Below are 15,026 nucleotides of genomic sequence, written 5' to 3' on the forward strand. Positions count from 1 at the left end.
AATGTAATAAAAATTTAAAATTTATTTAAGGGTTCAGCTTATTTAATAAATTTATTGTAAAAAACTATTTCATTAAATTTAATGGTAAATAAATGTACTTTTTTGTTTTAATTTCTAAATTTTCTATTTAGAAGAATAAAAATGATAAGAAAAAAAAAAACAAAAAAAACTGAATTGATATTCACAAAAAATTAAATTAAATATGAATTAAAAGAAAACCAGAAAGCTAACTTCCAAAACTACCAAATATCTCCTAGGGCTGGCTGCTGAGACTGAACTAGAAATGGCTTCTCTTCTTCTCCTTCAATCTTCCTTCTTTTTCTCGTCCTCTACTACCCTTCTCTTTCACCAAAATCCCCATCATGTCCCATCCCTCACCTCCCCTAAACCCCTCACAGTTACAAGCCCTGTGCTTTCTAAACCTCTGACGGTCGCGTTTGCTCTCACAGAATCAGATTCCCCCAAGTCCCTCGAATCAGACCCGCAAGCCTTGCTTCAACAACTCGCTGTAAGTACAGATGCGCCTCAGGGTATATAGATAAAGTATATATAATGTATATTGATTTTTATAATCTGTTGATTGAATTTAGTGGATTTTGGTTGTCTTTGAATTGGGTGCAGGATAGTTTTGATCTTCCATCAGATTACTTTGCGCAGCTCCCTAGTGATCTTCGTTTAGATGTAAGCTAAATTCTCTTCTTTTTGGGGTCGATAATGCAATAAGCATTATAATTTGCTTGGTGGGTTTTCTCTGTTGCAGTTAAATGATGCTGCTTTTGATCTCTCAAATGGGCCTGTTATAGACGAGGTTAGTTTCCTGCGAAAGAAAATTTAGGGCATTTGTCTTTTCATATTTTTTTTTTATATCCAAGGTTTAACAGGATGAACATGGAAAAGAAGTACTGTAGTTCTATAATTTTTTTTTTCCTAGAATTAAGTGATGAGGATTTAAATGTGGGTATTTGATAGCTTCTTTTTTTCGTATGCTTTTGCATGCTCTTTATTGCTTCTGTCGTTGTAGAATTAGCCGACTCTCTTAGTGATACTCTTATGGAATTGTTTTTATTTATCATTACATTTTGTATTTAGACTAGATTTTAGTTTTATCATGTCAAACACAATTTAACTTGTAAATGAGAATAAAGGTTTTATGATTTTCTTCTGGTTGAGTTCCGAAATTCACATGAATGTTTTCTGTCTGAACTAGTTTCTTTTCTATTTGTTCATTAATCGTTCAATTCAACAAACAGAGTGAAGGTTATGGGAATAGAAAAGAATAAAAGATTTGAAAGAAGAATGTCGATTGGATTCTATTGAAAATGCATTCTGAAGCTATGCATTTATTGAACCGAAATTCTGACGTAAAATTTTTTCCTTTCAATATCTTTTTCAGTGCGGTAAAGAGCTGGGTGAGACGTTATTGAATCTCTCTCGTGCATGGGAATTGGCTGAGACATCAACTTCTTATGCTTTAGCACGCAAGCTTCCCGTGCTCGAGAGCTCTTTGTCTGACAGGGAAAAATCAGGCAAGTGCTGAAGCGTATGCAACTGCTGGTGCTCATGTACCTTCTATTTTTTATTTTCTTTTTGTAGCCCTTTGCTGATGTCTATTATTCTGTTTCTTTGCTGGTTTAGCATTTGGCAAACGTCTGATATCTTCTGGAAGGAGGTTCCAGTCCATGGGGCAGTATGGCCAGGGGGAATTACAGAAGGTATCTTACATCATCTGAAATTTGGTGGAATTGCTCTGTGTTGTTACATTGGTTGAGCACTGCTTAGAAACTTGTTGAATATAAAGGCAGTTGATTATTGGAAAAACTTCAAGTAAAATGGAGATGGGTCATTACAGTCTAGGCATCATAATACACTCCTTAGGTCTTGTAAAGAGAAAATAGAAATAATAGATTCCTGTGTCTTGTCATATGATATAGACTGTGTGGTTCTAGCTCTTTAGTAGAAGGGTTAATTTCTTTATTATTTTAAATGAAATCTGCTCAAGGTTAGATAATTTCAGATGCAAGAACACTTGAATGAGTTATTTAAAGGAAAGGGGCCGGAATCATAAGCTAAAGTTCACATGTGCGTAGGGTCAACAGATTACCCCTTAGCCACTAGATGTTACAGACAGAAAGAAAGGGAAACAAGGGAGAAGGAAAAGCCCTCATCTGTTTACTGTGATTCTGCTCAAACCAGAATTGTTGCACAAATAATTGTTGCCCAAACTGTATTTGTAGTATTAACCTCTAATACTCAGTTCAGCTCCTGAATAACTACGTTATTTGTTACAGAAAATGTGCCAAATACATATTAATAGACCTCAAACCACCATTGAAGTTCCAGAAAAATTATGGTAATGTTAAATAAACAGTTGCTACTGCCACAATGGAACTTATTGCCAATGTTTTGAAATGGCTGTTTGCTTTATATATGCAAGACGTAGAAGAATTCTGTTCTGTTATAGGAAATGCATGGGCCACATACCAAATTTCCCTGAATAGAAATTCATGCTTTTGACTTGGAAAGTTGTTTCTTCCTACGCACTCTTTCCTGCACAAACAAAATACTTACATAGCTATTTAAATCCATTGAGAGAAAAGTTGGAAATGGATGGGCTTTGCCCAAATAGTAGAACAGTTCTTGAAGGGGAAGTTTGTATAGCATGAACTAGTAATTTATGTGAATTGCTTAAATACTGTTTAAATATTACAGATTGCAAAAGCAATGATTACAACTGGAAAACTTCTATCTGCAACTTCAGTGTCTACAGCAATAGATGAGCAACCTAAGACAGAAGCAAGGGTACTGAAGGTAGGCCATAACATGGTACTTGTTGGGATGCATCTCATAAATATGTATTTTGCGCTCTTAATGTGAAGTGATATTGTTTCGTGACTGCAGTTTGGAGAGCTTCAGGTAGAAGTAACACCGGATAAAGCCAATATTGGGGCTGCAATTGGATTTGTTTTCGGGTAAATATATTCTTTAGCTCGTAATTTTCTCATGGACTTGAACAAAATCATGCATAAACTAAACTAACTTTTAAGTGCTCGAACACCGGAACTGTAGTATCCTTTCATGGGAACTTGCTCAAGGTATCCAGAGCGTCCCGGACAGCTCATTGCAGTATGCAAATGGCAATGCTTTGCTTCTTGCTAAGGTTCGGAAAAAATATTAACCATGTCTAATTTTGCCAAATATATGGTATTTGCCTCTGTTGAAAAAAACATTTCGTATTTGCCATTTGCAAGAAACTAACACACTTGGGAAACTCGTGGGTGCAGTCGCTGAGGGGAGCTTTGCTGGCACTTTGCTATTCATCGACAGTTTTATCAGCTTTTACAACTGTTGGATTGCTTTTACTTGGTAAACAACTTGAGTCCAAAGAAAAATGACTTTCTTGGCTCTGCCATTCGTGTAATTTTCGTTGTAAATTGCAAACTCCTCCTCACTGGTTTTTCCCTTTTGTTTTGTTTTGTTTTTTTTAAATGAGAGAGGTTGAGGGTAAATATTGTAAAAGTAAATAGACTCTTTTCATCTCCTTTTCAATGCCTGCCTGAGAGCCTCTGTGAATGTTTTGGAATTGGGATGTTCACCTTTTGTAACAAGTAGACCCACGATATGGATTAATAGATGTTCTTACTCGTACTCAAAAGTGAGATCTATTCGTAGTTGGTCAGTCTCCAAGATTTTTCTTTTGTAACAAGTAGACCCACGATATGGATTAATAGATATTTTTACTCGTACTCGAAAGTGAGATCTATTCGTAGTTGGTCAGTCTCCAAGATTTTCCTTTTGTAACAAGTAGATCCACGATACCGATAATTTTAATAGATAATTATGTTTTTTATATATATTTTTATCAGATATTATAATATTATTAATTGTATTGTTATTAATTAATGGTAAACAACTATTCGTATAATTATTAAAATATATAAATTTTTATTAAAAAAATAAAATTAGATATGAACTCAATTTTAACAAAGAGGTGAAATTTCATGATTAATTAAAATCAATTAATTTGAGGAATTTAACCTACTGAAGCTGACTGAAACAGGTAGATGATTCATTGATTCATCAAATGTTACATGAACATGAAATTTAAATATAATATTATATGTGTATACTTCATGATATGACTGAAACAATAAACAAATCCGTAGCCTAATTATTATACTCAAGTGTTTGATATGTGTGTATATATATATATATAGATATAGATAGTATGGACAAAGCCGCGGCAGCTAGGCCATGCCTTGGAAGGAGAAGAATCTGCTGATATGCATACAATATGTATTACATTATATTATATTATATTATATGTATGTGTATATTTATAAGCAATGCAGTCAGTGTCTGATGCCATAAAATAACACTCGATGGGTTTTGGTTGTCATGTCTATGTCATATTGTTTGTTAAATAAACTTTTCATATCTATATGATTCTTTGTATATAAATACTTTGAGTTCAGGAATTAGCAAAAGGGTGTATTTTCAATATATATATATATATAAGTGTGTGAGTATATATATATATATATATATATATGTATGAATGTATGTATATTGGGAAGAGAAGGTGTCGTAGTCTGCTGAGGCAGAGATTGGTTTTGTTAATAATAAGAATGGGTAATTGGCATCTTCTTCAACTTCACTGAGAAGCCATTAGTGACCATTGGCTTTTATTTTAATCACCACATTATTTGTTCACCAAGACACCAACAAAACCTAAATATACAAACGGGTATCTTATAGTATGTATATACATACATATATATATATATATATCTATATATATCTTTTCTATATCTTTGCAATATATAATAATTAATAATAAAGTGTTTTAGTTATTAAAATTATTATATTTTATTTAAATATTTCAAACTTAAATTTCATTAAAGATATAGATTTTATTTTTTTTTATAAATAAATTTATAATATTTAATTTAAAAAATTTAATAATTTATTTTTATTAATATATTAGAAAAAATGTTGTGATTAAAATATTTTAATAAAATTATTAGATAATATCTTTAAAATATATAATATTAAAATATGTTGAATTTAGATTATAATAAAATTAAACTTTAAGATTATAAATTTAAATTTTATTAAAAAAATAAAATTTACATGTTATTTTATTTTATGAGTGTATTATAAAATTATATATAATAGATAATATTTTAATTATATAATTAATTAAATATTTTTTAGAATAAAAATAGATAAATTATGTGGCGGAGAGACTACTAGAGGAATATTTTTTTATGACGCTACAAATTGATTCATCTTATTTTATATTAATTAAATTGTTGGATAATTATGACATCACTTCTTACGTATCCGGAATTAAATTTAAAGAAGTGATGGCCAAGCAAAATATTTTATCTGTAAGTTAATATCCCATGTAACTTATTTTATTTATTAAGGTAATAATGTGGGTTACAGTATTATTTATATATATATATATATATATATATATGACTGCATTCAGATACACATATATATGTATATACACACACTTCTAGAACGATGTAAAGATATAATTAATATTAAAAAAAAACTCTACAAAAAATATTATATATATATATATATACACACAATTTTAGAACACGAATCTCTACAAACTGTAAAAGATCTTGATGTAGTTACAAATTACATATTTCTATATATTTAATTTTTAAATCAATTCTTGAAATTTTTTAACTGATTGAAAAATATTTCAGTAGATTTATGGACTTCCTTGGACACCCACGTTTATTGCATATATATATATATATGTATATATAATTATTAACCAATAATAATACTTGTCACAAATTAGCAATGACATGTACATTAATTATGTATTAAATAAAATTAAATTTAGCACTACATACTATGTATAGAATAAAATTATTATAATTATATAATAAACATGTTATTTTATGAGAATAGAAATTACATAAAAGCAAATAAATTTTTAATAAAAATAAAAAAATTGTCATATTTTAAAAATTGGAAATTAATTTAGTGCACAATTACAATTTTTTTATTAGTTAATTAAAAATTAATCACATAATAATATTATCACGTTTTATACTCTATTTTTATATTTAAAGTACTTAAATATATGACTTTCGTATTATTATATTAGATAGATATATAATTGTCATTTATACTATTACATTAGTTTTATTGTAATGTATTTAAAAATTATTTTTATATTTAAAAAATTAAATAAATAATTATTATGTATATTGATAAATGTAAAGGCTCGAAACTTAAAGAAAACGAATTCTTACTTTAAATACGAAAACAAACAATAATGTTATGGTTTGCATTTCTTACACTGTAAATTAGAATGCCCAATAGGGTTACAAGAATATCCTTTTTATAGCAGTTTGTAAAAAGAAACAAAATAAATAACTAAAAATAATAAATAAATATCATAAGGGGTTACCTCCACTAGTACTTGATGGGGTTCGGAAGAAAACTTACTCACAACCCTTCTACTGATCAAGATTTGGATCTTATTCTTCTTTATCTGAAATAGTTAATAGGAGGATGAACTATACTAACTCAGTAAGAATATCACACTAATCACTGATACGAAAATCGAAAGTTGGTAAAAAAACATAAAACAACTAATGAAACTCTTAATTTAAGCAAATTCATTTAATATAAATAAAACTATTTATTCCATACTTACTGTTACAAATTTTTCAAAATCAACCTATAAAGACAATTACTCAAATAACATTATGATTTTATTTACAAGTGAGCAAGAACGATAATTTTTCTTTTTACCTGCTTACTGGAATCCCTGGGAATCCATAAGGATATTCCTCTACTCGTGAACACAATATCCAAATTTGTCAATTAACCCAATTGTCCCCATATCTCGTCCGGTAATGGGGCCCAAACACACTATCGCCTCGATACCCCGTCCGGTATGAGGGTGAACTAGATTTTTCAAACCCTTCCGGTATTGGACTTCTCAACTCCTTCTTATTGAAGCAATGTCCATAGTAGGGTTCCTTATGTACCGGGTCTATCCACATTTTTTCAGGATACCTAGTAAGCTTTTCTTATATAGATTCAAAGTATAAACTACTTGCCAGTTACATATCAATAACTTATATTTACATATTAATAGTAGGTCATGCAAATAGGCGATACGTACATCAGGAAACATAATTGAAATATTTATTGTAAAATGAACCAATAAATGGGATATGCAGTGAGGTAAACCAAATAACCGAGAGAGCAATTAAGTCTATCAATTTAATTCACATAATAGAATAGTAAGAATTTTAAGTAGTATATGTAAAATAAATAGTAAACCATGAAAAATATGAACTAACCGATTCCGACTCCATTAGCTACCTGCAATTATTTTTAGCATTTTCTAATTTTTACAAAATACAGTGTTATTGATTATTAAGCTTCAATTTATGTAACAAGAAATAGGGTGATGTATTCTTACTTTGATCGGTGTTTGAAATACTATACTATCTATTATGTCTTCTGGCGATCTCTGAGTGTTTTGAATTTTTCTTATGAAAATTAAAATACCCGTCATGTATTCAAAAATATCCTAAAAGGGCAAAATACGTGTTTTAAAATATTTTCGGCAAATTTTAGAGTTTCGACATGGCAGTGTCGCCATGCTTCGACATTGGCTCTATTGCCTATGGCAGCGATTCACCTAAGTCTGGCTAGTTCCAGTCGGTTTAGGTTTGGTTTAGTTGGTTTTATACGTAACCCTACGAGAAAACACGTTAGGGAGTCTCGCTTGGCCAGAAAAGGCAAAATATAGAAACCTACCAACGGGAGAGTCTCTAGGTGTGGCGGTTCTACTGATCCTTCTTCGCGGCTGGGGTTTTTCTTTGGCTAACCTGCACCATAAAAGGACAGTGAAGTCAGTGCTTAAAAAATTACATGAAATAAGAAACGATAAGGGGGTTCATTAGAGAGGGTTTTGAGTTTTGGCTACGGTGGCTCGACCGAGCTTTGCTCGCAGTTTCTGGCTCACCATTGACCCTTTAGCTTTGATTTGGGCATATGGAGACTCGGGATTGAATTTCAATTGGGAAGGGGAAAAAATACCTATTTTGGTGTCGGTGGTGGCTTCGGTGCAGCGACGACAGTGGTGGACCTCCTTCTCTGACATCTCGTTCTTTCTCCGGCCACCCTTCTTCTTCTTCTTCTTCTGTCATCCTTCTATTGGTTAGGATTTTGATTCCCTGCGAAGTGGAGTTTAAAAACTCTTTTCCATTCGATTTAGGCCACTCATTTAAGTCGATGTGGAGCGAGGAGCACTGTTCGATGATTTTTCGCTTATGCTGATTACATGGACGAATCTGGGTCAGGCATTGTGATCAACCCCATCCATCTAATCGCGCCTAAAGAGAAAATGCATCTGGGCCATCCGCGCACGCAGAATGTGATCTAGACCGTCGGATCGCCAAACACACAAATCGCTCGCGTGGCCTCCTGTGTGGTGTCGATGTCAGCTTGTCTACCATATGGCATGCTCTAATTTGTTGTGGCTGTTGACTGGGCCGTACTACGTGGCTAAACTTCTTATTTTTACGATTTTACCCCATGTTTTCGAATTTTCTTTTAAAAACACCTATTTTATTCTCAATTTCACCCCTTTTTCCCAAAACTGTTTTTAATTTCATCCCTAATTCATTATTTTTCTCAAAAATTTAATAAAATTTAAATTAAAATAAATTTTTTAATTATTTATATATATTTTGTAAATAAAAAAAATTATCCCATGCCAAATTTTGGGTCTGGATATTACAACTCTTCCCATGTTAAGAAAAAATATGGTCCCTCAAATATTTCACCCTTTCACTTAGTCAAATAGTTGGGGGTATTGAGCTCTTAAGTTCAATTCTAGCTCTCAAGTGGCCTCTTCTTGTGTGTGATTCTGCCATAGAACCTTGACAAAGAGAATTTCTCTATTGCGAAGTACTCTGCTCTTTTGATCTACAATGCCTACCAGTACCTCCTTATATGATAGATTATTTTGTAATGAGAGGGGCTAGTGAGATAGAATATGTGGAGGTCCGAGTTGTACTTGCATAACATAAACACATGAAACACATTACGGACTCTGGATAGCTCTGAAGGTAGTGTTAGTCTGTAGGTGGACGTATCAATTCTGTTCAAGATTTCAAACGATCCAATGAATTGAGGATTTAATTTCTTCCTCTTACCAAACCTGCTGATTCCCTTGAAATGAGTGACTTTAAGAAATACCCATCACCTTTCTCAAATTTTAAATCTCTCACCCGGGTGTGCGCATAATCATTTTGCCTACTCTAAGCTGTTTAGATGTTCTTTCTGATTTTAACTATCTTAGTTGTAGTTCCCTATACAAGATTTAAGTCAAACAATTTTCTATCACCCACCTTTTCCTAAAAAATCGGTGACCTACAAGGTCGGCCATATAATGCTTCATACAAGGGTCATGTCGATACTTATTTCGTAGCTGTTATTATGAACGAACTCTTCAAGGGTAGGTAGTCATCCCAATAGCCTCTGAAATCTAGAACATAAGCTCAGAACATATCCTCAAGTGTATGAATTATCCGTTCTGATTGTCCATCGATTTGAGGGTGGAATGCAGTACTGAAGGATAGTTTTATTTTTATTATTTACTTAAAACTAGACCAAAATCGAGAGGTGAACCAAGGGTCTCTGTCGGATATCACTGTCACCGAAACTCAATGTAACCTAACTATCTTTCGGATATAAATTCTTGCTACATTGTTTAAGGAGTCAGTCATTTTGATAGTTAAGAAGTGAGAGGACTTGGTGAGCCGGTCGACAATTACCTAGATAATATCATGTCTCGAGCATGACTTAGGCAACTCTGTCATAAAATCTATGGTGATATGTTTCCATTTTCACTCCATGATCGGTAATGGCTGAAGTAGCCCACCTAGGTGTTGATACTCGGCCTTAACTTGTTGACATACATGACACTTGGAGATGAAATCATAAATTTCTCTTTTCATCTTGCTCCAACGAAAACGAGATCTTATATTTTGGTATATTTTAGTACTTCCGGTATGCATGGTGAACTTTAAGTTATGAGCTTCTGTCATAATGTCCTTTTTTAGTTCACTGTCATCTTGAACACACACTATATCCTAGAACTTGAGCAACCTATCGAAAGAGACTCAGAATTCTGGATTAGCTCTCTGTTCTGTATCATTCCTGAGAGCTGTCAGAGTGGAATCAGTCAATCGAGCTTCCATTATTCTCTGAATCAGTTTGAATTGGACAGTTAGATGGGCCAGACATGTACCCTCTTCAAGTCCTGAAGTCATATATGTTTTGCAGCCCCTATTACCCTACATTCAGAAACCATTGAGTGAGCCAACATACCTACACTTTTTCTGCTGAGCGCATCGGCTACCACATTGTCCTTCCCCGAGTGATACAAAATCTTGCAATCATAATTCTTGAGAAGCTCTATCCAATGTCTCTGATACATGTTAAGATCTTTCTGAATGAATATATGTTTCAAGCTCTTATGGTCTGTATAAATGTCAAAAGTCTCCTCATATAAGTAGTGGCGCCAAATCTTTAGGGCATGGATAATAGCGGAAAGTTTCTAGTCGCGGGTGGGTAATTCTCCTCATGACTCTTCAACTACCTGGACTCACAGACTATAACATTCACATGCTGCATCAGAACACAATATAATCCCAAGTAGGAGGCATCACTATACACTGTGTTTCCACTTATCCCACACGGTAAAGCCTACATGGGTGCGGTAGTCATCTGCTTCTTGAATTCTGGAAAACTCCTTTCACAATCATCATTTCACTCAAACTTGACGTTCTTCTTTGTAAGTCGGATCAATGGAACAGTTAGGCTAGATAACATTTTCACAAACCTACGGTAGTATCCTATCATTCATAGAAATGTACAGATCTCCTTAACTGAAGTTAATTTTTCTCAACCGAGTTTTGCCTCAACCTTATCAGGATTCACTAACACTCTATTATTTGATATTATATGCCCTAGAAAGGTAGTTTGCTCAAGCCAAAACCCATACTTACTCAATTTTGCATGTAGCTTCTTATCCCTAAGAACTTGTAAAACCTGAGTCAGGTGATGAACGTGTTCTTCTCTGCTCTTTAAATAGATCAAGATATCATCAATGAACACAATAACGAACTGATCCAAGAATTGCCTAAAAACCCTGTTCATCAAGTTCATAAAAATGGCTGATGCATTAGTTAGCCCAAATGGGATAACTCGGAACTCATAGTGTCTGTACCTGATTCTAAAAGCTACATTGGGAATGTCTTCTATCATGATCTTTACCTGATGGTAATCCGAACGCAAGTTTATCTTGGAGAAAACCTAAGTACCCTGTAACTGATCGAAAAGATCATCAATCTGGGGGGATGGGGTATTTGTTCTTGATTGTGACTCTGTTCAATCCCCTGTAATCAATACATAACCTCAGGTACTCATCATTCTTCCTTGCAAACGTGACTCTAGCACCCTAAAGAGATATATTGTATCGGATGAACCCATTATCCTGTAATTTTTTGATCTATTTTCTTAGCTCTTTTATCTCTATTTGACTCATGCAGTACGTGGAAACTGAGATGGGCTGGGTGTCAGGCTGAAAATCTATGATAAATTCGACTTCTCTATCCACTGATAGTCCGGGTAGTTCATCAGGAAATACAACCAGAAATTCTCGGATCACAAGAATATCTTGAATATAAATTTCTTTTTTAGTTTTACATAATGTAGAAAAGACAATCGAGTTAAGCATCATATAAAGATGCAATTTCTATGAGAAAAAAAAATATCTAACATTTTTATTAATTTGTGAATGACTCTTTATTGGGAAGATTGAATACAAGCCTCTTATGGAAGCAGTCTATGGTGGCGTGACCGTTAACCAGTTCATTCCTAGAATTATATCAAAATTTCTCGTGTCTATTTCTATCAAGTCTATATTCAATTCTTTGTCAGCTATCTCTATGATACAAGTTTTATATATGACCTCCCCTAATAGTGTCTCATGCCCAGGAGTAGACACAAATAAAACAGAATTAAGATTTTCAGGTAACAAATTCAAATTTTTTACAAAAGTATGTGAGACAAAAAAATGTGAAGCACTAGTATCAATCAAAACATATGCAAGGTGGTTATAAATAGTGTACATGTCCTGAATCATGTCCAGGTTGGCTTCAGCATCGTACTGGGTAAGGGTGTAAGCTCTGCCCTGGATGGGAGGTATGGTCTAATTCTAATTTTGTGGGCACTATCTCGCGTAATGTTGAACACTTTCACATATGTGGCAGGTACTGTTGAGGCGATAGCATAGTCGGTCTCCATGATCTTTACCACAGTGCTGGTAAATTCTACCGCGTCTTACTGCCGGGGCTTGAGAAAGGGCTTGAGTCACACGTTTAGGTCTCTTATTCTGCTGAACCGGTATAGTAGGTGCGGGTCTGCAGTGTGGAAGCGGGGGTCTGAAATTACTTACCACTAGAGAAAAGATACGAAGGTTCCTCTCTACTAGCTGTGTCTTAGCCAGAACTGCTGATTAGGTGCTGAGCTCAAACACATACAGTTATTGTCTGATCTTAGGACGAAGACCCCACTCAAACTTCCTTATCTTTTCACTTTCATCCATTATATTCTTAGAAAAATATCAGCCAAATTCTAGGAACCTTTGGGCATACTTTGACACTGTTATATCGCCCTAGACTAGGTGTGCAAACTCTATTTTCTTCAAATGCTGAAAATGCTCTAGAAGGTACTCTGCATTGAAGGCTACTAGAAACTATTTCCAAGTGATTGGAACAAGCAGGGTGGCATGCTTCAGCTGCCACCACCGACTTACCTCACCCACAAGCATATAGGTGGCAAGTATAAGCTTATATCCGGGAACCACCCCAACTATTGCAAAGGTCTTCTCTGTCTCTACTAACCAATACTCAGCTTCTTCAAATGAGGATGCCCCTGTAAAAGTAGATGTGTTTAGTCTTTTGTACCTCTCAATGTAGGTTGGGTCCATCATGGGTGAAATTGGCTCCCATAGAAGAGGGACTGGATTATGCTAGGGAGGGACTGAACGGCCCTGTAGTGGCACCTGGTTGTATGGTGAAGGCACCAAATTGTACTGTGGTAGTGTCAGATGATATGGTGGAGGAGTAGAGCTATATCGGGGTGGCACCAAATCTTTTTTTGCAGGAGCGGAGGATCAGACAGCTCCCTCCTTTCTTTTTGAACCCACTGGACGGAGATAAGTCTCTCTAATATCTTAAAGAGTCGATCGATATCTTCTCAAAATGACCCATCCCAGGCTGCTCGATTTAATAAGGATATTCTTCTCCTCATATCCTTGTACTTGTATTTCATAAGAGAATTTTGAGTGTCGGGTTATATTCTAGTATTTTTAAATCTCTATGTAAAAAATAATTCTGAAGAACCTGACTCTGATACCAATTGTAAAGGTCCAGAACTTAAAGAAAATGAATTCATACTTTAAATGCATAAGCAAATAATAATGTTAGGGTTTACATTCATTACACTGTAAATTAGAGTGACCAATAAGGTCACAGTAATGTCCCTTTTACAGTGATTCGTAAAAAAAAGATGAAATAAATAACTAAAAATAGTAAATAAATGCCATAAGGGGTTAACCTCCACTAGCACTTGATGAGGTTCGGGAGAAAACCTACTCACAACCCTCTGTTGATCAGGATCTGGATCTTGGTCTTCTTGATCTGAAATGGTTAATATGAGGGTGAGCTATATTACTCCAGTAAGAATATCACATTAATCACTAATACAAAAATTGATAGTTGGTAAAAAAAATATAAAATAACTAATAGAATCTTTAATTTAAGCAAATTCATTTAACATAAAGAAAATCATTTATTCTATACTTATTGTTACAAGTTTTTTAAAATCAAACTATAAAGACAATTACTCATATAACAATATGATTTCATTTACAAGTGAGCAAGAACGATAATTTTTCTTTTTACCTGCTTACAAGAACCCCTAGGTTTCCATAGGGATGTTCCTCTACTTGTGAACCTAATATGTAGATTTGTCAACTAACTCGGCTGTTCCCATACCCCGTTCAGTAATGGATGCCAAACACACCATCGCCTCGATACCCCATCTGGTATGAGAGTGAACCAGATTTTTCAAACCCTTCCGGTATGGGACTTCTCAGCCTCGTCCGACTGAGGCAATGTCCACAGTAGGGTTCCTTATGTACCGGATCTGTCCATCCTTTTTCAGGGCACCCAGTAAACCTTTTTTACATAGATTCAAAGTATAAGTTGATTGCCAGTTACATACCAATAACTTATATTTACAGATCAATAGTAGGTTATGCAAATAAGCAATATGTATACCAGGAAATATAATTGAAACATTTATTGAAAAATGAACCAACAAATGGTGGATATGTAATGAGGTAAACTAAATAACCGAGAGAGCAATTAAGTCTATCAATTTAATTTACACAATATAATAGTAAACATTTTAAGCAATATAGGTAAAATAAATAGTAAAGTAGGGTAAATATGAACGGACTGATTCTGCCTCCATTAGTGACTTGTAATTATTTTTAGAGTTTTCTAATTTTCACAAAATATAGTATTATCGATTATTAAGCTTCAATTTATGTAATAGAAAATAGGGTGAGAGATTTTTACCCAGATCGGTGTTCGAAATACCGTACTATCTACTGCACCTCCTGGCGGTCTTTGGGTTTTCTAGATTTTTCTTATGAAAATTAAAACACCTGTCACATATCCAAAAATACTCCAAAAAATCAAAATAGGCGTTTTAAAACTTTTTGGGTAAATTTTAAAGCTCTGATCAATGCCGGCCCCACCGCCTACAGTGGCAGTTCACCTCGGTCTGGCAAGTTTCTGTCGGTTTAGGTTGATTTTGATCGATTTTACGTGTAATTGTAGCGCCCGAAAAAAGGGGCCAAAAAAAAAAAGCCACGTCAGCAGGCTCGGTCA

At 34.0% G+C, this 15,026-nt stretch overlaps 1 protein-coding gene across 2 annotated transcripts; it reads left to right on the plus strand.

Moving 5' to 3' along the window:
* The first annotated feature begins 222 nt into the window (after window positions 1–222).
* LOC110825275 (LOW protein: ammonium transporter 1-like protein) lies at window positions 223–3,652 on the plus strand. 2 transcript variants are annotated; one of them, XM_088223233.1, is made up of 9 exons: window positions 224–508; window positions 622–681; window positions 761–808; window positions 1,394–1,526; window positions 1,636–1,712; window positions 2,710–2,808; window positions 2,899–2,969; window positions 3,067–3,157; window positions 3,282–3,652. In XM_088223233.1, the coding sequence occupies exons 1-9, from the start codon at window positions 284–286 to the stop codon at window positions 3,390–3,392; spliced, it is 915 nt and encodes a 304-aa protein (XP_088079359.1). In that variant the 5' UTR covers window positions 224–283; the 3' UTR covers window positions 3,393–3,652. The 2 variants fall into 2 exon arrangements, with proteins under 2 accessions (XP_088079360.1, XP_088079359.1); XM_088223234.1 differs by lacking the exon at window positions 3,282–3,652 and having other exon boundaries at window positions 223–508; window positions 3,045–3,157.
* Window positions 3,653–15,026: the final 11,374 nt, after the last annotated feature.

This window comes from Carica papaya, chromosome 6 (genome assembly GCF_054855325.1).
Source record: "Carica papaya isolate Zhongbai chromosome 6, ASM5485532v1, whole genome shotgun sequence".
Classification (NCBI taxonomy): domain Eukaryota; kingdom Viridiplantae; phylum Streptophyta; class Magnoliopsida; order Brassicales; family Caricaceae; genus Carica; species Carica papaya.